The sequence below is a fragment of the Oryx dammah genome, unplaced genomic scaffold (genome assembly GCF_014754425.2).
Source record: "Oryx dammah isolate SB20612 unplaced genomic scaffold, SCBI_Odam_1.1 HiC_scaffold_29, whole genome shotgun sequence".
Lineage (NCBI taxonomy): Eukaryota > Metazoa > Chordata > Mammalia > Artiodactyla > Bovidae > Oryx > Oryx dammah.
In genome coordinates this window covers 33591286-33618352 of record NW_024070213.1, presented here as the reverse complement: position 1 = coordinate 33618352, position 27067 = coordinate 33591286, and the positions used below count along the sequence as shown (strand labels likewise).

General features: G+C 38.7%; 1 protein-coding gene across 1 annotated transcript in view; it reads left to right on the top strand.

Annotated features, from left to right (window-relative positions):
* The window catches only part of BCAT1 (branched chain amino acid transaminase 1), an 82796-nt gene extending 57426 nt beyond the window's left edge, over positions 1-25370 (top strand). Inside the window, exons 9-11 of the mRNA XM_040234576.1 lie at positions 4328-4468; positions 6857-6931; positions 17620-25370. Of these exons, the coding sequence (XP_040090510.1) occupies positions 4328-4468; positions 6857-6931; positions 17620-17661 (258 nt within the window). The 3' untranslated portion in view covers positions 17662-25370. The remainder of the gene's footprint in view (positions 1-4327; positions 4469-6856; positions 6932-17619) is intronic.
* The last annotated feature ends 1697 nt before the right edge of the window (positions 25371-27067 follow it).

Below are 27067 nucleotides of genomic sequence, written 5' to 3'. Positions count from 1 at the left end.
AGCATGAAATAAAAAGTGGTCAGAATAAGTCCAGCTTAGTGTTAAAATAATCTCCTGTAGTTCCAACCAATGTTATCTTATCTTTAAATCATAACTTGTGTGAAAAGAACTCTTCTAGAAGGACTGTCTTGGCAAGACTATCAAATAAGTACTGTTTATAGGGAAGGGCAGGCAGAAACCAGTTTAACAAGTTGTCCTAGTGAAGAAGTATTCTAGTACTAGACTCAAGCTTTATGCCAGGTGTCTCCTATTAATTCACCTGGTTTATCCTCCATGTACTTCCTTTTCGCCAGCCTTTTAAAATCTAAACACTCAAGTAAATGGAAAGTTGTTTTCAGTAGCCTTTCTGATTTACATGACTCAGGCAAGTCTGTTAAACCATTCAGTGTTGGAAATGACTTCGCATATTCAAGATGAATATTGAATGAGTTGGTTAATCTGGCAAAGATTCTTGGATGGGACTTTTGACCCATGTGTTAAAATGGTCTCCAGGGGACAAGAAAAGGCTTTGAACATACTGTGGTCAAACAGTGTTAATAGGACAAATGTTTAGAAATACACATATCTAAGAGAGTACAGTTTCTTTGGAAAAGGCTTTGGAAGTAGAGAAAATGTGCTATAAATAATTCTACAAAACCCTGAAGTAGACAAGACCCAACTGCCACATGCTGGCTGGCACATTGGGCATGACATTTACAGACTGTTGGTATAATTTCAAACAGCTTGCCCTGTCCTAAATATGTTTGCAATTGGAAAGATGTATTTTCCAAGCTCAGTAATTTTTGTTTCATTAAAGAGAAAAATCAACCAAGTACAGAAGGTTTGATGACAAGTTGCAAGTGGAAATGCTTTCCCACACTAATGATTTGCTAGCATGAAAAATAGGTTATTATGGAGGAAGTTTTTTCTTGACTCCTTAGCTATAATTTATTTTTAAAACTGTGAGACATACACGCCAAGAGGCATGTGGGGGGTTACCAGTATTTGCCAGACAGGGGAAAATTGTCCAAAGATAAAGGAGGGTGAGGAGAGGAAAAACAATTCTGTTTATTTACAGGAGATTTTTTTTTTTCTTTTCCAGAACACAAAACTCAGCTTTAACTTGGCTGATTTTCTGGAGTTTATTTATCTACCTACCTTTGTACAACTTAATTGCAGTTGCAGACTGAGATAAATTGAAACTTACAAAAAACCACATTTCTATTGCAGGCATTCTTTTTTTTTTATCTTTCCAAATATACTTACAGCACGAAGCAATCTTCTAATGCTTTGAATCTTCCCAAGGGCAGTGATTTCCATTTGTATCTGTTGTGGACTTGTACATTAAAAAAAAATGCTCTCTTCTTACTTAAAGTATCCATTCTATGCTGCCTTTAATTCAAATAGCCTCTTGACCAGCTTTTTGGTTTTTTTTTTTTTTTTGAGCTTTAACTACTAATAAAGAATGAGAATTAAACAGATTAAAGAATGAGTATGAAACATAGTTTAAACACAGCTTAAAAGCATCAGGTATTTTTTTTTTTCCCCCAGTTCCTATCCTTGAGCAGATGTTCAAATAATTCAGTGGAAATTGATGAGAGGGTATACCAATAATTCTGTAATAAAACTCAACCTGAAACTGCATCAGAGAGAAAGAAGAGGATTTCTGCTGTAAAGTCAATTGAATCAATGAAATTAGGGAAAAAAAATACACAGTGTAATTTCTCAAATATGCTATCTATGTATGTTTTCCTCTGAGCCACCAGGGGAAGCCCCATGTATGTTTTAAAATAATGAAATATTCCAGATATTGAAACTCAGCCCCTATTTCTGCTCCATAAAAGACACAGTAGAAAGAGGACTAGATTTGGAGTCAGTGAGATCAGACCTGAGTTCAAATCCAGTTTCTGCCATTTCCTAGCTGTGAGGCCTCAGGGGTGTCACTGAACATCCTTGAACCTTAATTTTCTCATCTGTAAAATAGGGTGATAATACCCACCTTAAGCTATCAGTGCAAAGAAGGAAAACAATAGAATGGGAAAAACTAGAGATCTCTTCAAGAAAATTAGAGATACCAAGGGAACATTTCATGCAAAGATGGGCTCGATAAAGGACAGAAATGGTATGGACCTAACAGAAGCAGAAGCTAATAAGAAGAGGTGGCAAGAATACACAGAAGAACTGTACAAAAAAGATCTTCACAACCCAGATAATCATGACGGTGTGATCACTCATCTAGAGCCAGACATCCTGGAATGTGAAGTCAAGTGGGCCTTAAGAAACATCACTACGAACAAAGCTAGTGGAGGTGATAGGATTCCAGTTGAGCTATTTCAAATCCTGAAAGATGACGCTATGAAAGTGTTGCACTCAATATGCCAGCAAATATGGAAAACTCAGCAGTGGCCACGGGACTGGAAAAGGTAAGTTTTCATTCCAATCCCAAAGAAAGGCAATGCCAAAGAATGCTCAAACTACCGCACAATTGCACTCATCTCACATACTAGTAAAGTAATGCTTAAAATTCTCCAAGCAAGGCTTCAGCAATACATGAACTGTGAACTTCCAGATGTTCAAGCTGATTTTGGAAAAGGCAGAGGAACCAGAGATCAAATTGCCAGCATCCATTGGATCACTGAAAAAGCAAGAGAGTTCCAGAAAAAACATCTATTTCTGCTTTATTGACTTTGCCAAAGTCTTTGACTATGTGGATCACAATAAACTGTGGAAAATTCTGAAAGAGATGGGCATACCAGACCACCTGACCTGCCTCTTGAGAAACGTGTATGCAGGTCAGGAAGCAACAGTTAGAGCTGGACATGGAACAATAGACTGGTTCCAAATAGGAAAACGAACATGTCAAGGCTGTATATTGTCACCCTGCTTATTTAACTTATATGCAGAGCACATCATGAGAAACGCTGGGCTGTATGAAGCACAAGCTGGAATCAAGACTGCCGGGAGAAATCTCAGTAACCTCAGATATGCAGATGACACCACCCTTATGGCAGAAAGGGAAGAAGAACTAAAGCGCCTCTTGATGAAAGTGAAAGAGGAGAGTGAAAAAGTTGATCTAAAGCTCAACATTCAGAAAACTAAGATCATGGCATCTGGTCCCATCACTTCATGGCAGATAGATGGGGAAACAGTGGCTGACTTTATTTTTCTGGGCTCCAAAATCACAGCAGATGGTGATTGCAGCCATGAAATTAAAAGATGCTTACTCCTTGGAAGGAAAGTTATGACCAACCTAGACAGCATATTGAAAAGCAGAGACATTACTTTGCCAACAAAGGTCCATCTAGTCAAGGCTATGATGTTTCCAGTGTTCATGTATGGATGTGAGAGTTGGACTATAAAGCAAGCTGAGCGCCGAAGAATTGATGCTTTTGAACTGTGGTGTTGGAGAAGACTCTTGAGAGTCCCTTGGACTGCAAGGAGATCCAACCAGTCCACCCTAAAAGAGGTCAGTCCTGGGTGTTCATTGGAAGGACTGATGTTGAAGCTGAAACTCCAGTACTTTGGCCACCTGATGTGAAGAGCTGACTCACTGGAAAAGACCCTGATGCTGGGAAAGATTGAGGGCAGGAGGAGAAGGGGACGACAGAGGATGAGATGGTTGGATAGCATCATTGACTCGATGAACATGGGTTTGGGTGGACTCTGGAAGTTGGTGATGGACAGGAAGGCCTGGCATGCTGCGGTTCATGGGGTCGCAAAGAGTCGGATACGACTGAACGACTGAACTGAACTGACCCACCTTAAAAATTAGAGAATGTGGTGTGTAACTGATGCTCAATAAATAGTGGCTATAATTATTAATATTAGATAATAGTGTACTTTGTCTTATGATAATAAGGGTTTGGAACACACATTAGGTAACACTCGAGTGCATCAGCTTGTGAAACTTTGGCCATGATAACAAACAAAAGGCAGAAAAGAAAGCAAGTATTAAAATATACCATGTACTCTATCATGCTGATCTTATATTTTATATTCTGATCATCTCATTTAGAGGTGGTGTGACCTTGGAGTAGGTTGCTTAGCATCTTGGTGTGTTTCCCAAAAGATGATGTCACTGTTTCCAGCTTTTCTTCTAAACATGATTATGACATTGTTTCAGTTCAGTCAGAAGGTAAAGTAGAAAGATCTGTACCTCAGGGCATTTTTTTTTGCATGTCTTTTCCTTAAATATATATAGATATATAATCTATTTTTTAATTGAAGTATAATTGCTTTACAGAATTTTGTTGGGTTTTTTTTCTGCCAAATAACATGGATCAGCCCTAGGTATACATATGTCCCCTCCCTCTTGAATTATATTTGGTTTTATTTCTATTCCAAACAGGGTGAATTTAAGGTATCAGAGAGATACCTCACCATGGACGACTTGACCACAGCTGTGGAGGAGAACCGGGTGCGGGAGATGTTTGGCTCAGGTACCGCCTGCGTTGTTTGCCCTGTTTCGACTATACTGTACAAGGATGAGGTAAGACGTTGTTTCTTCACTTCCTGTCATTTTCAAACGTTCGCCTATAATTTAACTCTTTGGATATATATATGGACAAAATGCTAGTTGACCTCAGGATGCAAAGCATTTTTTAAATAACTTGATATTCTGTTGATTGCGGCAGTTGTCTTTATGAACCTGTGTTAGCAAATGACTTATTCATCCTTCCAGTGGTTTCCTGAAAGCGCCAGCAGTTTCATCCTTGGTTATCATATCTGCCTTAAGTATGCCAATAGGCTTACACTTATCTCGCATCTCTCTAGGGAAGGTCTTGTTGTTGTTGTTCAGTCGCTAAGTTGTGTCTGAACTGCGACCCCATGGGCTGTAGCCTGCCAGGCTCCTCTGTCCATGGAATTATCCAGGCAAGAATACTGGAGTGGGTTGCCATATCCTTCTCCAGGGGATCTTCCCAGACTAGGTATCAAACCGGAGTCTCCTGCATTAGCAGGTTGATTCTTTACCCCTGGGTCACCAGGGAAGCCCCAAAGGAGGACTTGCAAGTAGTTATATTTCAGTCTGTGGTTTCCAGGAGTACTTCCTAACTACTGGAGGAGGAATAGCAAATTGTTAAGGAAAACTCGTTTGAATGATGATTGAGTTTTTTCATTTTCATCATCATCATTAATTAAACCACTTCATAGAAGATTTTCATTTGGCAAACATGATGCATTTACTTCGAGAAGCTTTTAATTGGAAGACATTTTCTCCTATTAAATTAATCTTGCTTATTTTTTGCTGTACTTCCATTTCTTGTCAGTGTTTTTTTTCTTGTTGTTGTTGTTGTTTCTTGCTTTCTTCTTTATGACAACATAGCTCCGTCCTCACCTAACTTCGTAATTCAGAGGCATAGGGGCATTATAAATTGGCTTATTCATAATAGTAAATGCAAATTCTATTGGTTTTTAAATTCAGCATTATAATTATGTTTCCTCAACTGGGTGAACTGATTTTTTTTTTTCTGCTGATTTAAATGGTGGTTGCTTCATTGCTTGGGAGTTTCAAAAACTTGACATAATTGCATGAACAGATAGATGATTTCAAGGGAAAAAGATTATTCTATTTTATATGGATACTTGCACTGATTATAAAGTTACTGTTTCACATTTTACTGTGGTAATAACTAGATAATATATTATTGGTCTACACTTAAATGAACTAAAGTTGTCATTAGGTCAGTTTTTTTTAAAGCACATGTTTCTTTTAATATTTCTTTATTTATCTGGCTGTATCGGGTCTTCGCTGCATCATGCAGGCTCTTTCCTTGAGGCATACAGATCTCTCTAGTTGTGGCTCATGGGCTCAGTAGTTGTGGCTCACAGGCTTAGTTACTCCACAGTATGTGAGATCTTGGTTCCCTGACCAGGGGTCGAACACACTTTCCCTGCACTGCAAGGAGGATTCTTGGTCACTGGACCATCAGGGATGTCCCTGAGTCAGATTTTTAAAGTCCAGTTGTTACTTCGTCTCTAGAAGTAAGTTTATATAAAGTTTAACACATTTTGTGGCCTTGTTATAAGGGAGCATTCAGAGCCAAAAGGCATATCTAATTATCCTGTTATCCTAAAGTGTATAATAAGAAAAGTAGGAGTATAGACTGTCTACTAAAATCAAACTATCAAAAGCCTCAAGCCAGCAAGGCATGAATAGGCATGACTCGAAATACAGATTAGGGTCATAAAATCTCTTTGCCCTGACTTTAACCATCTGTGCAACTTTGTGGAATTTGTGGCCCTTGGTAGCTTGGCTTAGAACAGACAGATTTGGCAACCCCTTTTGTGAAGACATAGACTTGTTTGCATTTATATTACTGATGGACTTCCCTGGTGGTCTGGTGGTTAAGACTCCTTGCTTCCACTGCAGGGGGCACAGGTTCGATCCCCGCATGCCATACAACAAGGCCAGAAAACAAACAACAACAACAAAAACAACTTATGTCCCTGAAATGGCTTGCTTTAATTCATGGCAGAATATCTTTTGAGTTCTCATTCCCTGCCAAAAGGGTAGATGTAGAGGCTAATATTTCATCTTTGTAGATTCTCAGGATGCTGGAGGAAGTAGGGTTCTTTAAGTTTAGCCATGGTTCTAGGTACCCCTGGCTTCTCATTCGTTCTTCAAGTCAGCCTTGGAGATTGGCATATAAACCAGTTGTACCCTGAAATCAACTGGTAGGAGATGAACAACCTAGCATTGAGTAGATTGTGTTTATTCAAATTAAGAATAAGAATCTTTGGCATAGAAGTTAGCGTATGTAACAAGGTTATCATAGTGCCATTCCCTATTTTGGTAAAATTGCTTAGTTTCTTACTTGTTGTCACTGTGTGTACATGAATATCCTCAAACTAGTTCATGTCTGGTTTTCTTTTATAGACTATACACATTCCAACTATGGAGAATGGTCCTAAGCTTGCAAGCCGCATCTTAGAAAAACTGACTGATATTCAGGTAAGAGCATCTATTTTTAAGATGCTATTTATTTCATTCAAAGCCTAGAACCAAATCTTACCTCTGTGGAGAGAAGAGAGTAAGTACTGCTGTTTGAGGTCAACAAACTAAATTTAAGGAAGCTGTTGCTGCTAGTGTGTGTGGGCATGAGCAAAGCGGGAAATGAGAAAAAAGATGCATACTTTTTAAAAAAAAAAAAGGGAAGGAAGGAAAGAAGGGGGAAAAGATACAAACACATATACACACAGTCAGAGACTCAATTACTTAACATTAAAAAATAAATATATTCAGTAAATTTTGATAACACTTAAAAATCTCATTGAAAAGTATAACATACTTTTATAAAAGAAAAAAGCTTTAAAGTAGAAGAAAACACAGGAAAGATAATATTACCTGTGATTCCATCACAGATAAAAGCACTGTTAATTTTTGATATCTTGATTTTTAATATTTTGTAAGCATTTATATATTTTTAGATAGATGTTTTTCTAACAATGGGATCACATATAATTTTGTTAACCTGCTTTTTTAAATTAATAAATCATTTGCTTTTTGATATCAGTAAATTTTAAAATTTTATGTATAAAGTTTAATTGAACTCTACTATGTTGATAAAAATAATTTTTAAATCTTGTTGAACATTTATGTTGTTGGAAATTCTTTCATTGTTATGAACAGTGTATTTTTAGTTTTTTTCTTTAGGATAAATTCCAGAAATGGTAATTATTAGGTCAAAGAGCATGCACACCTGTTTTTTAGTACTGCTAACTTTGTCTATTTTTTTCTGAGCAACAATCTATAGTAATATCATCAGGCAGTTAAGCATCTTTCTAGGTAGGCAGATAATATACTCGGTAAAACCTGGCTCACCTATAAAAGATATTTTTCCAAAATTTGGTGAGCCTAGATGCCATCATTGCCAGTTGGTGAAAAGGGAGATGAGATTCATATTGAAATGTAAAATGAAGTTTAATTGATGGGTGACATCAAATGGTGTATGGTAGGGAAAGCAGCAGGTCCCTATAGAGCAATTGAAGACTTTGGATAAAATATGTTATTTTTTGATGACTTAGCAACTTTTATGCAAAATTTATAACAATAAAAGAAAGATTGTGGGTTTTGAATTTACAAGTTGTCTTACTTCTACTCTTCAATAGAAGTTTTCTATAGGAATTTTCTGTAACCTTAAAGGAATATCTTCATATTAGAGGGCTTAAAACCTAGAGTTGTTTTCTACTTTTGTACATAGAAAGAATCCAAGTAATTTGAAGAAACTTAGTAAAACTTTTCTGCATGGTGGTTCAGGTATTTCTCTTCTAGCGAGTCTTTTTTTTTTTTTTTTTAATTGATGTATGGTTGATTTATGAGCTTTCAGGTGTATAGCAAAGTGATTCTGCTTTATATATATATATATATAACTGAACTGATATAAAGTTTAATTGAACTCCACTATGTTGATAAAGAATAATTTTTTCTGTTCAGTCGCTCAGTCTTGTCCAGCTCTTTGCGACCCCATGGACTGCAGTATGCCAGGCCTCCCTGTCCATCATCAATTCTCCGAGTTTACCCAAACTCATGTCCACTGAGTCGGTGATGCCATCCAACCATCTCATCCTCTGTCACTGACTTCTCCTCCTGCCTTCAGTGTTTCCCAGCATCAGGGTCTTTTCAAATGAGTCAGCTCTTCACGTCAGGTGGCCAAAGTATTCGAGTTTCAACTTCAACATCAGTCCTTCCAGTGAACACCCAGGACTGATCTTCTTTAGGATGGACTGGTTGGACCTCCTTGCAGTTCAAGGGACTCTCAAGAGTCTTCTCCAACACCGCAGTTCAAAAGCATCAATTCTTTGGCACTCAGCTTGCTTTATAGTCCAACTCTCACATCCATACCTGAACACTGGAAACATCATAGCCTTGACTAGACGGACCTTTGTTGGCAAAGTAATGTCTCTGCTTTTTAATATGCTGTCTAGTTTGGTCATAACTCTCCTTCCAAGGAGTAATTGTCTTTTAATTTCATGGCTGCAATCATCATCTGTGGTGATTTTGGAGCCACCAAAATAAAGTCAGCCACTGTTTCCATTGTTTCCCCATCTATTTGCCATGAAGTGATGGGCCTGGCAGCTATGATCTTAGTTTTCTGAATGTTGAGCTTTAAGCCAACTTTTTCACTCTCCTCTTTCACTTTCATCAAGAGGCGCTTTAGTTCTTCTTCCCTTTCTGCTATAAGGGTGGTGTCATCTGCATATCTGAGGTTTTTGATATTTCTCCTGGCAATCTTGATTCTAGCTTGTGCTTCAAATAGCCCAGCATTTCTCATGATGTACTCTGCATATAAGTTAAATAAGCAGGGTGACAATATACAGCCTTGACATATTCCTTTTCCTATTTGGAACCAGTCTGTTGTTCCATGTCCAGCTCTAACTGTTGCTTCCTGAACTGCATACAGGTTTCTCCAGAAGCAGGTCAGGTGGTCTGGTATGCCCATCTCTTTCAGAATTTTCCACAGTTTATTGTGATCCACACAGTCAAAGACTTTGGCATAGTCAATAAAGCAGAAATAGATGTTTTTTCTGGAACTCTCTTGCTTTTTCAATGTTCCAGTGGATGTTGGCAATTTGATCTCTGCCTTTCCAAAACCAGCTTGAACATCTGGAAGTTCATGGTTCATGTATTACTGAAGCCTGGCTTGGAGAATTTTGAGCATTATTTTACTAGCGTGTGAGATGAGTGCAATTGTGCGGTAGTTTGAGCATTCTTTGGCATTGCCTTTCTTTGGGATTGGAAAGAAAACTGACCTTTTCCAGTCCCGTGGTCATTGCTGAGTTTTCCAAATTTGCTGTCATATTGAGTGCAGCACTTTCACAGCATCATCTTTTGGGATTTGAAATAGCTCAAGTGGAATTCCATCACCTCCACTCGCTTTGTCATAGTGATGCTTCCTAAGGCCCCCTTGACTTCACATTCCAGAATATCTGGCTCTATGTGAGTGATCACACCATCGTGATTATATGGATCGTGAAGATGACAGAGGGAAAATTAAATTCTATTAAATATGAATCAGAAGAAAAAGCTAAGTAGAGGTGTTCAGCCAGCATAATCATGAAACTTTGGAAGGCAAAGCAGAAATGAGCATCATCCCCATTGAGATGGTGACTACATATGTGTCCCAAAACCCTAAAGTATGAATAAAAGAAGTCCAGAGGCAACTTTGGGACAGATGGGAAGCCATTGCAAAAAGTCTCAGAAAGAGCATTTTTATTTATTTATTGGAGGATAATTGCTTTACGAAGTTGTGTTGGTTTCTGCCATACAGCAATGCAAATCAGCCATAAGTGTGTGTGTGTGTGTGTGTGTGTGTAAGTGTGTGTGTGTGTGTGTGTGTGTGTGTGTGTGTATCCCCTCACTCTTGTTCCTCCCTCCAACCCCAGCCCTCTAAGTCACCACAGAGCACTGGGCTGGACGTCCTGTTGTTGTTCAGTCACTACGTTGTGTCCAGCTCTTTGCAACCACATGAGCTGCAGCACACCAGGCTTCCCTGTCCTTCATTATCTCCTGGCATTTGCTCAGACTCATGTCCATTGAGTCGGTGATGCCATCCAACCGCCTCATCCTCTGTCATCCCCTCCTCCTGCCCTCAGTCTTTCCCAGCATCACGGTCTTTTCCAAAGAGTTGGCTTTTCTCATCAGGTGGCCAAAGTGTTAGAGCTTCAGCTTCCACATCAGTCAATCCTAAAGGAAACCCTGAATTTTCACTGGAAGGCTCCCTGTGTTATACAGCAACTTCCCACTAGCTGTCTATTTAACACTTGGTAGTGTATATATGTGAAGTCTTTATGTTGGGGTATAGACAATTAACAATGTTGCGATGGTTTCAGGTAGATTGCAGAGAGACACAACCATACTTGTAATGTATCCATTTTCCCCCAAATGCAGGCTGCCACGTAAAATTGAGGAGAGTTCCCTGTGAGAAAGAGCATATTTAGAAGTAAGATTACAGAACGCAGGAATGTAGGTGACAGAAGTGAATGGTTTTGATTCATTCATTAAACAATTATATTGAGCACACACTGTATGCCAGAGGCTGTTTCAGATGCCTGGGAATAGAGTAGCGAAAAAAGTGACCAGGAAATTGGAGAAGTCAGAGCAAACTAGTATAGAAGGACAGATTTATTCAATTTAAATTTGAGACCATATCAAAAGGTTTAAAAATAAAAGTTACATATGAAGTAGAAAAGGAGAAATAGAACATTTTCCTCTTACCTGTATGTATTCTCTTTATAACTTGGCTAAGAAGTTAGTAATTTCTCTTTTTACTGTAGGTAGTAAAGTATAATGGTAATAACACTGAAAAACTAATGATATGTTCAAGAGCTCTGTACTGAACAAAGAAGCAAAGGGATGCAAGCATGCACGTGATCAGTCATGTCCAACTCTTTGCGACCCCATGGACTATAGCCTGACAGGCTTCTCTGTCCATGGAGTTTTCTAGGCAAGAATACTGGAGTGGATTGCCATGCCCTCCTCCAGGGGATCTTCCTGACCCAAGGATCAAATCTTTGTCTCTTGCTTCTCCTGGCAGGCAGGTTCTTTACCACTTGAGCCACCTGGGAAGTGCAGGGATACATGAGATTCTGAATTAAACCACAAACCAAGCACCAAATCTGCTCCAAATTGTTAAGTAACCCAGGACCATCCCTTTGGAATCTAAGACCACCTCTTTTCTTCTTCAATTATTTTGTGCCTGTGGGCATGAAACCTACAGTTTCAAAATTATTCTCTTACAAAATGGCAAATTGATGCTGTCAGCCAAGCTACTAAATTGTCTGTTTCTCTCCAAGAAAAATAATTTAAGTTATTACTGAGGAAAAAGCATAGAATTGCACCATGTTTTACATTTGATCTCTTTGACGTTACATGGAAACATGATGTTTCCTCCCAAGTGCTCTGAAATTGAAAAGGAGTGCAGTAGCAACCAAAGAATCCTCAAGGTTCTTGCCAGTTCTTTCTCTGGGGGGAGAATTCCTTCTTAACCACAGATCTGATTTTCATTTAACTTGTATATTTCTGTATATGAGCAAGAATCTCTGAGTCTGAGTGTTCATCCCATTTGGCTAATTAGCCATATAGTTCCCTGGGTCTTATTGCCCTACAAACTACCTCTTGGGGGGAAACTTTTCAAATGACAAGGTTTTAGAGTTCTTTTCCAATTTTTTAAATCAGTGAATGCAGACTGATTTTGTGACTTATTTTTTTTAATATTTATTTATTTGGCTGTGTTTGGTCTTGGTTGTGGCACATGGGATCTTCATTGTTATTTGGGATCCTTTCATTGCACTTAGACTCTCTAGTTATAGCTTCTGGGCTTAGTTGCTCCTTGGTGTGTAGGATCTTAGTTCCCTGACCAAGGATTGAACCATTGTGTGGATTCGTAACCACAGGACCAACAGGGAAGTCCCTTCTTCTTCTTTTTATTTTTTTTTAATACTGGCACATGACAGGCTCTCATTAAGCGGTAGAACTACAGCTGCTGTTTTTATTGTCAATGGCAACTCACTCCAGTACTCTTGCCTGGAGAATCCCATGGACGGAGGAGCCTGGTGGGCTGCAGTCCATGGCATCGTGAAGAGTCGGACTCGACTGAGTGACTTCACTTTCACTTTTCACTTTCAGGCATTGGAGAAGGAAATGGCAACCCACTCCAATGTTCTTGCCTGGAGAACCCCAGGGATGGCAGAGCCTGGTGGGCTGCCGTCTATGGGGTCACGCAGAGTCGGACACGACTGAAGTGACTTAGCAGCAGCAGCAATGTAACAAAAAAAAAAGCACTTCTGTGTTCATACTTAACCAGGCTTGAACTTGGAGAACATCACCATGCTGTCCATATCCCTCACTTTCCCATTGCTCTTTGCTATTCCTGTTACCATCATACACACCTTTGCTTCTGCCATATGGTGTCTTCTCTGTCCTCCAATATGCTCTGCTCTATTTGCTACAGTTTGCCTGTTTGATAAGATGTTGGTTGTTTCTTCAAGATGCATCTCCTTGAAGAATCTTTTAAATCTCTAGAATAACATCCCCTTTCCGTAGTACAAACATACATTCACCCACTTAACTGCTGCTGCTTCCCCATTTTCCATAGCCCCTGGATGATCACTTAGGACTTTTAAAGTATGTTCTGATTAGTCACACACTTACCTTTGTTCCATGGTTGTTTGAATGTGGGTGTTAGTTTATTCTCTTTTTGTAATTCCAATATTCTCACAGCGTCTGTATCATTGTACATACTTAGTAATGTCTCTTTCTTTTTTTTTTTTTAATTTTTTTACCCTGACTCCTGCTAATATTTTCTCTTTGTACTATATTCTTCAATTTTTAAAATTAATTTGTTAATTAAATTTTTTTTAATTAATTCATTTTTGGCTGTGATGGCTCTTCATTGTGGCACAGAGGCTTCCTCAGGTTGTGGTGCCTGCAGGCTTCTCTTGTGGCACACGGCCTCAGTAATTGCAGCACGTGGGTTTCTCTAGTTGTGTTATGTGAGTTTAATTGCCCTGTGGCTTGCGGGATCTTAAATCCCTGATCAGGGATTGGACCCAGGTCCCCTCCATTGGAAGGCAGATTCTTAACCACTACCGCCAGGCAAGAACCTCAGTAATGTTGAAAAAGGAATGAATGGGTGAGTGACACACCAAGCAAGTACTGAAGAATAGAAACGTGTTGCCCTTGTGTATTAATACATTCTGAGAAGAGAGAAAAATGTCAAATTATTTTACAAAAAGAAAAAAGAAAACCTTAAGAGAATCTGATTTAGATTTTTTTCAAAGTGAGATATACATCGACACTGCTGTCAAGATCCAATAAAAGCTGCATCCCAGGTCGTAAATATCAGGGTAGCATGTTTGAGTAACTAGCAGTGCTGCTGTTGCCATTTCAGAAAGTGGGAGGAGTGATTGTCAAGACCCAGCGGTGGACATCTTCAGTAGTTTAAAATAACGGAAGATGAGTGGGGTCAAAGCATGATCTGTATTGATAGCCCATCACCAGATAGAACATTTAAAATCTCTTTTCCCACCAGTGGCTGCAGCTTTGTGAGAATTAATAACTGTTCTTTCCCTGGAGAAGTCCTGAGCTATTCTGTGTGTGTTTGCAGACTTGGTGAACATCCTAGATTGCCTTGATGCTGCAGTTCCTTGCCCAGCTTCCCAGCCCCTCCTTGTTCCCTAATTCACACTTCACCCCTTGTTTTCGGATCACAGAGCTTTGCATGGCCATTGAATATGACCTACAACCAGAATGATGAAGTGTTAACTGGTGGGCAGCACGGGTTCTGTTTTTATTGGCCTTTTTGAGAGTTAAGTGTCTATATTTGCAGTGTGGCCTCCTTTTATGTTTTAGAGTTTTCTGCCAAATGTAAAAGGCACGTTTTAGCAAAGGCCTTATAAAATTATTTGCCAAATGTGCATTGAATGCAAGTAATAAGCTTGTCATAATTAGTCACGTTTTAGTTCAGTGTTCTAATTGTAATTGATGAAAAGTTGAAAAATTCTGCACAGCACACTGAGCCTTCCACAAGGATTCAAAGTACCATCCCACAGGCTGGATTTGATTTACTGCATTGCAAACATTAAAGGCTGTCGCTATGGTAGCGTTAAGGATGCATTTTTGTTGTTTAGTCACTAAGTCATGTCCGACTTTTTGCAACCTTATGGACTGTAGCCTGCCAGGCTCTTCTCCATGGGATTTCCCAGGCAAGAATGTTGGAGTTGCCATTTCCTCCTCCAGGGGATATTCTCGACCTAGGGATCAAATCCTCATCTCCTGCATTGGCAGGCAGATTCTTTTACCACTGTGCCACCAGGGAAGCCCATTAAAAGCACTGACCGCAGTATAAGGACAGCCTGGTCCATGCAGACAAGTGTTTTCTTTCCCTGCCTTCTCTGGATACCTTTTAAAGGCAGCATATTTCTATTCCTGCTAAAATCTGTCATCTCTACTTTGAATTATTTCACCTTGGAAAATTAAAGTACATTATTCATCATTGAAATGAAAGGTGATAATCACCTAGGTCTAGATATTATGAATTAGTTGTATTATCACATCCCTTGAATAACATCTCAAGATGCTATGATTTTACATGAAAGCATGAGTTGCAGGAAGAGAGAAAAACCTTAATACATACTCTGTAGGTTCCTAGAATTTACATGGCCTATGACTGTCATTGTATTCAAAACTGATCGTGACTGTTGATAAAGCTAAAATTAGTAACTGAAAGCAAATTCGTTTTAACTGGTGAGATTCATGATGAAATTATAGTCATGAAGCATAAGTTTGTAGATCTGCTAAAATGTCAATAGGGCTTTCCAGACGGCACTAGTGGTAAAGAGCCCAGCTGCCAGTACAGGAGACACAAGAGATGCGGGTTTGATTCCTGGTTCCGGAAGATCCCCTGGAGAAGGAATGGCAACCCACCCCAGTATTCTTGCCTGGAGAATCCCAAGGACAGAGGAACCTGACAGGCTACAGTCCATAGGGTCACAAACAGTTGGACACAACTGAAGCGACTTAGTATGCAAGCACACACATACCCAATAGGAAATGTGGAAACCCACTTAGCATACAAAATATCAGTAGGCTGATACTCAATTATTATGAATGGCTAAAGTGTCTAATGTATTAATGGAAATTCAAATAGGAAAAATAAAACGTTTATTTCTCTCTGTATATAAATCAGGCAGAATTTGGGAATGTTTTGTCTGGCACTCATTATGAAATCAACAGTGTGAACAGTGGGAGGCCATACTCTGTAGGCGACCCTTTCTGATGTGGATTAAGTAAGTCACTTAGTAACACTGGCTTCCTTCATTCTCCTTTTCATGTAAACCAGAAGGTTGTAGGGGGACCCATTCTGAGCTTCTAGTACTTTTACCAATGTGATAGATTCTGCTCTCTGAAGTCTTTAAAGCTCCATTAAGAGGCACCCAGGACATGGGCAGTGTGATGGAGGAGAAATAACATTGCACAGAGACAGAACTGGGCTGTAGTTAAGAGTTTCCTAGAAGAGAGCAGACTTGTGGTTGCCAAGGGGGATGGGAGTGGGGGAGGGGTGGATTGGGAAGTTGGGATTAGCAGAAGTAAACTATGTAGAAAATGTATGGCAAAACCAATACAGAATTGTAAAGTAAAATACAAAATAACAATAATAAAATAAAAAATAAAAAAAAAAAGAAAATGTATAAACAACAGAACCTACATTGTATAGGACAGGTAAATGTATGCAGTATTCTGTGATAAACCATAATGGGAAAGAATATGGAAACCTATATATATTTACATATATATATAGGTGCTGTGCAATGCTTAGTTGTTCAATCGTGTCTGACTCTTTGCGACCCCGTGGACTGTAGCCTGCCAAGCTCCTCTGTCCATGGGATTTTCCAAACAAGAATACTGGAGTTGGTTGCCATGCCCTCCTCCAGAGGATCTTCCACAACCCAAGGATCAAAATAGGTCTCCAGCATTGCAGGCAGATATTTTACCTTCTGAGCCACCCAGGAAGCCCAGGAATACTGGATTGGGTAGCCTATCCCTTCTCTAGGGGAACTTCTTGACCCAGGAATCAAACTAGGGTCTCCTACAGTGTAAGCAGATTCTTTACCAGCTAAGCTACCAGGGAAGCCTATATATACATAGATCCTTCCAATGAATATATATTTTATATACATATATATATATATAGGAAGGGCTGAGGCTAAAGCTGAAGTTCCAATACTTTGGCCTCCTGATGCAAAGAACCAACTCACTGGAAAAGACTGTGAGTAGAAGGGGGCGACAGGATGAGATGGTCGGATGGCATCATGTCAATGGACATGAGTTTGAGCAAGCTCCAGGAGACAGTGAAGGACAGAGAAACCTGGAGTGCTGCAGTCAAGGGGGGTCGCAAAGAGTAGAACATGACTTAGCAACTGAACAACAAAGTGTATATATAGACATGTATATATATACATACATATATATGTATGCATAGCTGAATCACTTTATATAGCAGAAATTAACATTACATTGTAAATCAACTATACTTCAATAAAAGAAAATTTTAAAAACAGAGTTTGCTAGTGCCTTAGTGTCCTTAAATGAGAAGCTGGACTTATTTATTGCTCTTACACTTGATTTTTTAAGCCTTAGAACTTTCTGCAAAAGAGACCTTTCCTGGAATCCTAGTATACGAAACCAATAGAAGTAGAACTGCTCTGAAGTTAAATCCAGGGCCACACTTATTTGGCTCATTCCCTGCAGCCTAGATGATTTGTAATGTTCTTTCCAATTCAGGAATTCTAATGTTTTGTATTCATTTCAACTGAAGTTATATTAGTACTAAAGAGACGATTCAAGCGAAAACGGGACATGATCTGAGAAACTAAATACAGAATAGCAATGAAAAGGCATGTGTAAAGAACCTATACCAGCTATAAATTTGAGGTCAACAATCATTATAAAATCTATGATTCTTCCCAGGTATTTGACTGTTTCTTTATACATGGTCTTATTTTCAATATGAACCTGCTTTTAATGTACAAAACAGAAGTGAACCGTTTGTTCAACGTTGGTTATATCATTAAGTTTATTTATAAGCTGCTCCTGCGCTGTTAGCTTTTACACTGAAACCTGTTTTCTTGCTTTTCTTGTAGTACGGAAGAGAAGAGAGCGACTGGACAATCACGGTAGCCTGAATGGAAAAGAACCGGATATCATTTGTGTGCGCGTGGGACAGACTGTGGCATTTGAATTATGGGAATTGTCTTTGGCTACCTGATTTTAGTTGTGTATCCTGTTGTTCATATTATCTGTGTTACCAGGGCGATTGTTTCTTCATGCCAGAGAAGACAAATCACCATCATCCAATGATAGTTTCTAAACTTGCTCCTAGAAGTTTTCCTTACCTTCTCTAGAGTTGATTATTGAAGCCATATAATTGTAGAATTTCCCTCCATAATCTTAGTGCCTCCCTTAGGGCTTCACTCAGATTTTTTTTTTTTTTAATGTTTATTCTTTAGCACAAGTTATGTTCTGCTTCTCAACCCAGTGAGTGTCTTTGTGTTTGAAAGCTGATCTGAGTACATTTCACAGGTACCATTTCCCAGGCCACATCTCCATCCTCAGAAAAGTGTGTTGTTGTTGTTTATAAATCAAGACTTAGAGAAACTGGATTTCTTTCCCTTACATTTCTTTCCAGGTCCCTAAGTACATCTTAGGGAAAAGCTCCCCTCCTTCCTGATATCACAGTCTGCACCAGGCTCCACTGGTACATCAACAAGAGCACCCCTGCTGTCTCCAGATTGTGTTGTAATTCGTGGGCAGGCTTCACTATAGGACTGAGGGTCTTGTGCCTTATAGATCTTTGCATCCCCTAGCCTGGCCCATAGTAAGGAATGAATGAACATTTAGCTTCTATAGAAGTGTACCTTCTTTGTTTCTATATTTTGAAACCTATTTATTAGAATTTGTGATTGATTCTGACTTTGTCTATATTTACCTCATGTTGTCTTTACTTTCCATGGACTGCCAAGTCATTAGAGATACTCTGATTGTAGTTTGTTGGAGGAATGATTTCTTATTTGAAGAGTGTCTTGGAATTAAAGTAATAATTCTAAAAAGATGGTGATATCATACCAAACAAATGGAAATGACATGTTATATGTTAAATACATAAATGTTAAAGTGTTAAATACAAAATAAATCATATTTAGTTTTGTGGTAGAAAGCAAAGAGGAATATACTCTGGATTTTATACTCTGGGTTTATAGGTGCTCTTTCCTGTTGAATGGGGATTGGATAAGCACATGGTTAGGGTATAGGGAGAGCAATTATGGATGATATTTTCCTTGTTTGGGAGCCGTGAGTTAAAATTGTAGTATCCTGGTTTATCTAGGGGAAAGTCAAATCTTGATAGAAAACATTTACCCTTGGAAGGTCAACTCTCAGACATTTTATTTTGGTTTCCTTCAGTCCTAATAACTTTCATCTTGCTGATCATATTTCATTCTCTTTTCAGAGCAAGGAAAAAAATTCTACAAGTTTGACGTGCTGGAAAAATTTCCTTAAGGCATTTAGCAGCACATAGCAAATGGGGCTTTGATTCTTTTCCAAGACTTTTGGCCATAGGGTCTTTTTAGATAGGAATGGTAAAATGAAAATGAGAAAAGTAGAAGATGAAAAGGAATGGTAAAAATATCTTTTTTAGGGGGCTCTTAATTGGCAATGTGAAGTCTTGGGAGAGTCTGTTCTTTTCAGGTCTGACATGCTTTGACTGTCCTGCCTGCACGTTGTTCACCAAGTAGTATTCTAAGGGTATGCGTTTGCCTTTGCTAAACCTTGTGACCTCACTTATGTAGTCTAGAAATGACCTAAGGTAATTCTAACCTGTCAAGTAGCACATAATAACCAGCATAACATAATAATTCTCAACATTCCTATGAGAAATGGAAGTCATTTGTGTTTGCCACAAATACATTTTATACTTTGCATCTCTAAATTTAGTATGGCTAGACATGTTCCTTGTAAAAGTTGGAGAACAATATGTCTTGACATTATGTCTGTGTGATTTCTTTCATCAAACCTTAAGAGCATTTTAAGCCCTTAAAAACCAGACTTTGTGAAGACGAAGGAAGTACATTTAAAGGAACCAAGTCTCTTAAAACAGCGAACACAATCTGCCATTCTCATTTAAGTAATAAGACAGGAAATTGACCTTGACACTAACTTGTTAAATAGATTTAAAAGGAACATCTGCACATCTTTTTTCCTTGTGCACTGTTTGTTTAATTGCAGTGGATTAATACAGCAAGAGTGGCACATTATAACTAGGCAATTATCCATTCTTCAAGACTTAGTTATCGTAACACTAATTGATCATTTAAGGCGTAAGATAGTCTAGCATTAGGAACATGTGAGGCTAATCTGCTCAAAAAGATCAACAAATTAATATTGTTGCTGATATTTGCATAATTGGCTGCAATTATTTAATGTTTAATTGGGTTGATCAAATGAGATTCAGCAATTCACATGTGCATGATTATAAACAGAACTGGTGGCACTTAAAATGATAATGATTAGCTTATTTTGCATGTTCTCTTCCATTTTTTTTCCCCCATTTTTACATTTCAGACCGAGTTCATCAGCCTTTTTCAAAACAAAATCAGTAGAAACCAAGATCTTAAAGTGTTCAGGCATTAGAAATAACCAGAGCATTTCCTAAAGCTGTTTGCTTTTAGGAATTTCTCTGTTGCAGTCATTTATCAAGGATTCAGCTCACAATACACCAAAAGACGAGTCCATTTCAGGGACAGGTACTATGCTTCCTAGAACTTGCAGGAATAAATACACTCATAACAAAACCTTTACTTCCAAAAGTACAGAGGAAAAAGAAAAGGGAAAAAGGAATAAATGCCTGGGAAACATCGTTGGAGAATCCCTTTTTTTTTCCTACCTAGTAAACCCCCTTTATTCTTTTCTTAAAAGGTTGTCACTAGGGAGGAAAAAAAAAGACCTGCAGTAGCTACAAGAAAGTACAGTGTCACACTGATTATATGACTTGGCAGTGTCAGCCTTCTGAAGATCTGAGAAGCTTATGTTATATACCCTGGATGAGAACTCTTCATCATATCAGTTTTGTTGCTTGATACAATTGTACCCAAACAAGTGGTCTCAGTTCAGTTCAGATCAGTCACTTAGTAGTGTCCGACTCTTTGTGACCCCATGGACTGCCGCATGCCAGGCTTCCCTGTCCATCACCAACGGCTGGAACTTGCTCAAACTCGTGTCCATCAAGTCAGTGATGCCATCCAACCATCTCATCCTCTGTCGTCCCCTTCTCCTCCTGCCTTCAATCTTTCCCAGGATCAAGGTCTTTTCCAATGAGTCAGTTCTTCGCATCAGGTGGCCAAATTATTGGCGTCTGGCTTTCCTCAGATCAGAGCACTTTGGGGCACTTGTTCAGTCTCTCAGTCATGTTCAACTCTCTGTGACCCCAAGGACTGCAGCATGCCAGATTCCTCTGTCCTCTGCTATCTCCCAGAGTTTGCTCCAATTCATGTCCATGGAGTTGGTGATGCTATCTATCTAACCATGTCATCCTCTGCTGCCCCCTTCTCCTTTTACCTTCAATTTTTCCCAGCACCAGGGTTTTTTTCCAAGTCAGCTCTTCCCATTGGGTGCCCACTTGAAGGCAATTAATGAATATATCTTGGTCAAAAGGATTGTAGGAACCTTTTATTAAAGCTGCAGTTTCAGCTCTGTTTTAGGGAATTTGTGCTATAAAACCAGTTGCTGCTATAAGCTTATTTATTTTCCCCATTCCCACTCAATCACTTTATTCTTTTTCCTTAAAAAGTTCCTTTTTAAAATTATATGTTCAGTTTACCCTTATGATTGGGAAAAGAATATTTTAAGGAGAAAACAATGTTTACTTTCAGTGAGTGATATAGTTTTTATAGTATTGAGAGCAATAAATATTTGTGGGCTACACTAAAGCTTAGACAGGGGTTAGAGAAACATTGGGCTTCCCTGATAGTTCAGCTGGTAAAGAATCCATCTGCAATGCATGAGACCCTGGTTCAATTACTGGGTTGGGAAGATCCCCTGGAGAAGGGATAGGCTACCTGCTCCAGTATTCTTGGGCTACCCTGGTGGCTCAGATGGTAAAGAATCTGCCTGCAATGAGGGAGACCTAGGTTCAGTCCTTGGGTTGGGAAGATTCCCTGGAGGAGAGCATGGCAACTCACTTCATTATTCTTGCCTGGAGAATCCCCATGGACAGAAGAGCCTGGGGGCCTATGGTCTATAGGGTCCAAAGAGTCAGACATAACTGAGTGACTAAGCACAGCACAGCACAGAGAAACATTATAAGGAGGATCCTGATATTCATGGAATGTGGGTTTCTTTTGTGGATATGTGATAACTAAGTTATAAATATTAATCCTGGCAAATAATTTTAGTAGATATAATACCTATCCAGCTTCCCTGGTGGCTCAGCAGTAAAGAATTCAGCCAGTGCAGGAGACGCTGGTTCGATCCTTGAATTGGCAAGATCCTTGACACAGGAAAAGGAAATGTCAGCCCACTACAGTATTCTTGCCTGGGAAATCCCATGGACAGAGGAGCCTGGAGGGCTACAATCCATGGAGTCACAAAGAACTGGACACCACTTAGTGACTAAACAACGACAATAACACCTATCATTTTGTTTTGCCACAGGTAGAATTTGTTCAGGTGTCTGTTTTCTAAATACCTCCCCACAAAAGGAGTCACTCTTTCAACAAGCTTAACATATTGACTGATAAAGATCAGAAAAGCTGATAGTTAATTTGATGATGAGTTCATTTGATGATTAATGTGCCAACAACTCACAGTAGAGATTAGAAATAAGTAGTATATAGACATGACCTTCATGGCATTTGTACTCTCCTATTTCAAGTTTTAGGTATAAAAGTAGTATTTATTAATAACACAGTTAGATAATGAAGCAAAGGCCAGAGCACATCTGTTATCAAGAAATCACAATGAACATTTTCATCTCATTTTTAGAAGAAATATGTCCTATTTTTCCATTCCTTTGTTTCCTCTCATGGGAAACTGCTCAGTAGATTAGTACTTAGTAGTTACTGGTAGAAATTACCTCCTGGTTTACTGCTTATTGAGCTATCCAAGAATCTGCCAAGAGTCTGATCCTTGGGTGGAAGATCTTCTGGAGTAGGAAATGGCAACCGATTCCAATATTCTTGCCTGGAAAATTCCATGGACAGAGAAGCCTGGTGGATTAGAGTCTACGGGACCTCAAAGAGTCGGAAGCAACTGAGCACACACACAAATCTGCATGCTGCATATTGGTGTAATTGTTGTACCAACTTGGTGTGTTTGTTAACTGCATTCCTTTGGAGCAATGTTAAGCTGTTGTGGTACATCTAACAAAAGTGAAGTCACTCCATCGTGTCCGACTCTTTGTGACCCCATGGACTGCAGCCCACCAGGCTCCTCCGTCCATGGGATTTTCCAGGCAAGAGTACTAGAGTGGGGTGCCATTTCTTTCTCCAGGGGATCTTCCTGACCCAGGGATCGAACCCGGGTCTCCCGCATTGGAGGCAGACGCTTTTACCGTCTGAGCCACCAGGGAACATCTAACAAAAGAACACTTCAAACTAAAGCATCCTTGCTGATCTTCTTAAATTCAAAGTCAGGTATTATTGAAATAAAATGTTTCTAGAGCGACTTTTTCTGGAAAATGTCAATTATGAACCAAACTGTTTAGACTTAGCTTGAAAATGATGGATTACAGCTACTTGGAAAATAGGAGGAAGACTTAGCACAACAGTTTTTCACAGTTTGAGGTTTTAAAAGAAAGGCTATTTAAAATATTGCAAAGAGTTTTTTATTAAAAAAAAAAATCATTGCCAGAAAGCTGTTTTAAAAACACAAAGGTAGGGAATTCCCTGGCTGTCCAGTGGTATGAACTTGGTGCAGTGAACTGCAGGGGCTGGAGTATGGTCCCTGGTTGGGAAGCTAAGATCCTGAAAGTTGTACAGACAAAAAAGAAAAAAATTTTAAAATGAAAAATAGAAGAAAGTGATTTATTTTCCATCTTCAGCATATGTACCAGATATTCATCTGAGGATATGATAATGAAACAGTAGAATATAGAAGAGTTTGGAGTAAATAATTCAGATACATGTAAATATATTTGCTTTAGTGAATGATAAAGGCATTAAGTTCAGTCTTAGCAAATGAGTCTGCTGGATTCAAGTACTGAAGTTTCAGGTAAATAAGTATATTTTTCATACCACAGTAGGCCCAATTAATAAGGTCTAAAACTTGAATTACATCATATTTACCTATGGAATCCACTGTTGGGATGGTAAAAATTCTGAACTGTGATATGAGAATGAATTTAAATGTATTTTCACTGACAGATTTCTCCTCAAGCTCACTATTACAATGGCTAAATTCCTTGTTACCCATCACTGAATGGAGACAATTTTAGTTAGAGATATTAGAGGAAGAACAACTGGTTGTAGAGAAAGAAAGGAAAATCTCAAACTTGGGTCTGTGCTGTCCAAAACACCTTTTTTTTTTCTTGTGCCAGTTATAGGGATCTCCAGCCTTCAATATAGGTGCCGAATACAAACATTGCCAGCTAGGAGATAACTAAATATAGTGGTCAGCTTATCAGATACTAGAATTTTGCCATGACCTTGAGGTCATGTTACATGGGAATCTGACATTCATGTTCCATGGGAACCACTTCGAATTACTACCAATTTGGTTAAGAGTTTATAATTGCATATCTATAAAATCTATTATGTCTTTTCTTCAACTGTTTTAAGATTTGTGAATCATCTTGAGACAAATAAGTAGCAAGGAGTAAATCAAGACTTCTTTTTCCCCTTGGGAATACTATTTGCCACCATCCCCCCTTTCCTTGGTGAAGGTTAACTGACTTGGAAAGTAGTTGAATATTATCATTTTGTTTTTAACTAAATTGTACAACATGCCGTGATGTCCTCAAGCTAATTTCATAGTGGTTGTTAAAGTCATTCTCAGGGTCGAGAAAGGATTGCAAATACCTGCCTCAATTTCTACTTAATTGATAAGTTTCTAAAGAGTGTTAGTATTCTCTCAAGAGTATGGGTGTGAGTAGATTTTGAATGAAGTCTTTAAATAAGCTAGCTAATTTGTATGCATTCATAAATTATGCACATGGTCCCCTATTGATGAATAAGAATGAATGACCACACGAATTGCCCAATCAGCCTACACATGGAACCTAACTCCCTATTCTAAAGAATTTGTGCTTGCTTGATGGCTGAGAGAAAATCGGAGTGTGAGGAAGTAGTGTTTTGTTTTGTTTTTTGTGGACGTAGTATTAAAATCAGCATTTATGGATAGAAATGGGAGAATACCAGCTTAACTATGGAATTTTTAGAACTTGTTCTCTTGCCTCTAAGTCTAATTGTAAAGAAAAAGCCCGCACCATTGCTTGTCTCAAAATTTTCCAGTTATGAAGTGATTCTTGAAATTCCCTTTAAGAATAATCAAGTAGAAAGAAATACTTTGTAAATAAGGCTTGGCTCTTATGAATAATTATTTAAAGGTCATGTTAAAAGGATTTAAGCTCACTAAAAGTGTAACAATGGTAATGGGGAAGATATGGTGGGTAAAGGAAACTACCTCATTCTTCGAAGGTTTTGTCAAAGCACAATTAACCATTCTAAAATGGCTTTGTTACATGTGAACCATCTGGTGCGAAAGAACTATATTTGTAATGTCCAGAGGACTTGGAATAATTGTATTTTGCTGGCAATAGTCACATTCTTTATTGTTTGCAGATTCCTCATCAAATCTTTAATTATACGCTGTTTTTGTCAACAATAAAGCAATTTCAAGGATTCCTGTTTGCGTAGTCTCTTGAAATCTGCATTATTGAATGCACAAAATAATCATGCTTAGTTACCGTTTCGTGATGTTCCAAGGTTTTTGGTCATGATGTAAATGTATGACTTTTTAAACCAAAATGACATTGAGAAAGAAGGAATTGAGCACATTCCCCTGGATAGAGTCAAGATTGTCTCATATTTTCAAACATGTGGATTAAAAAATACAATGGGCATTTCAGAATTGTCCTTTCCCCTGGGTATGGCTCCATCTTTAGCAAAATTTACCTTTGCTTTTGCATTTTGAACATAAGGGGAATGACTTGCTTCTTCCCATTCCCTGTCATGATGAATCTCTCACTGATAAAACAGCACATGCCCTAAAGCGCACAATATCAAGTGAAAGGCATTCGATTTAAACTTAGAGAATGTCAACAGTGTGTCCTTGTCAAACAATGATGTGTATAATTGCCCTCCTATGCACATATCTTTGAGAGAATAAAGCCAGTGCAGTATCTCTGAGGGTCACACATTCATTTTGTTGTGATTCATCCCGACAATTGTTAAGTGCAGCAAAACTTAAGGTTTCTCCCAGCCTACTGTAAACTGAACTTTAAAGTGTCAAAGTCCTCAGTGACCCTCTTCTCCTGACCCTGTCAACCTGTGAAAATATTGTCCTTTATCACGATCTTTATCAAGAAGTGCAGAGTTTGAAAGGTCCAGGTGAAGGTTATTAGTCAAGTTCTCTGACAGTGTCAGTGCTCAAATCCCACAAGGGTGACAAAGATAGACGTGTCATTTCTGAGGGTGATGACATGCATTCACTGGAGCTTATATGATTTATCAGATGCGACAGCAGTCTCCTTCAGGGTACAAAGTGTCTCTTCTACATCGGTTTACTAACAGAAGAAGAAAAAAAAAATTAGGGGAGAATTTTCAGCCTTTGTCATTATTTTTCTGTTATACTGATTCAGTTTGATCTTAAGCATATTTTTTGAATCAAGAATTGATTCCACATATAAGACCTTTCATAGTTGCTTGACACCATATCTTCAGATGAAATATTCTATTATAGCCTGACTTTATTTAAAATAGTGACAACTTAGGATCACATTCCTGCAACCAAAAAACCCACAGCCAAGATATAGACTCTTCTGTGTATATTTGTTCTCTTACTGTGTCTGTAGGCAGAAGGGATAGTGTTGATTGAAACCATGGTTCATTCTCTTCAAAGGTCTTCATTCATCACTAAGGATTTTTGAAAAATCTATGAGATTCACTTACAGAAACACTTTAGAGTTTCAGGATTCAGGTTGATTGTATCCTGAATGCAATATATCTATTTTTAAACAGAACTGGTTAAAAAGAGATTAAGCTGCATTTGTTTTCAAAGATAGTTACAATAATCTATTAAACATTTCTCATCAATATCCTTGATAATGGTACACAGTGGGAGAAGGGGACAGCAGAGGATGAGATGGTTGGATGGCATCACTGACTTGATGGACATGAGTTTGAGAAAGGTCCGGGAGTTGGTGAAGGACAGGGAAGCATGGCCTGCTGCAGTCCATGGGGTCTCAAAGAGTCGGGCACAACTAAGTGACTGAACTGAACTGAACTAATACATTACACACAGGGCTTCCCAGGTGGTTCAGTGGTAAAGAATCTCCAATGCAGGAGTCACTGATGATGCTGGTTCGATCCCTGGGTCAGG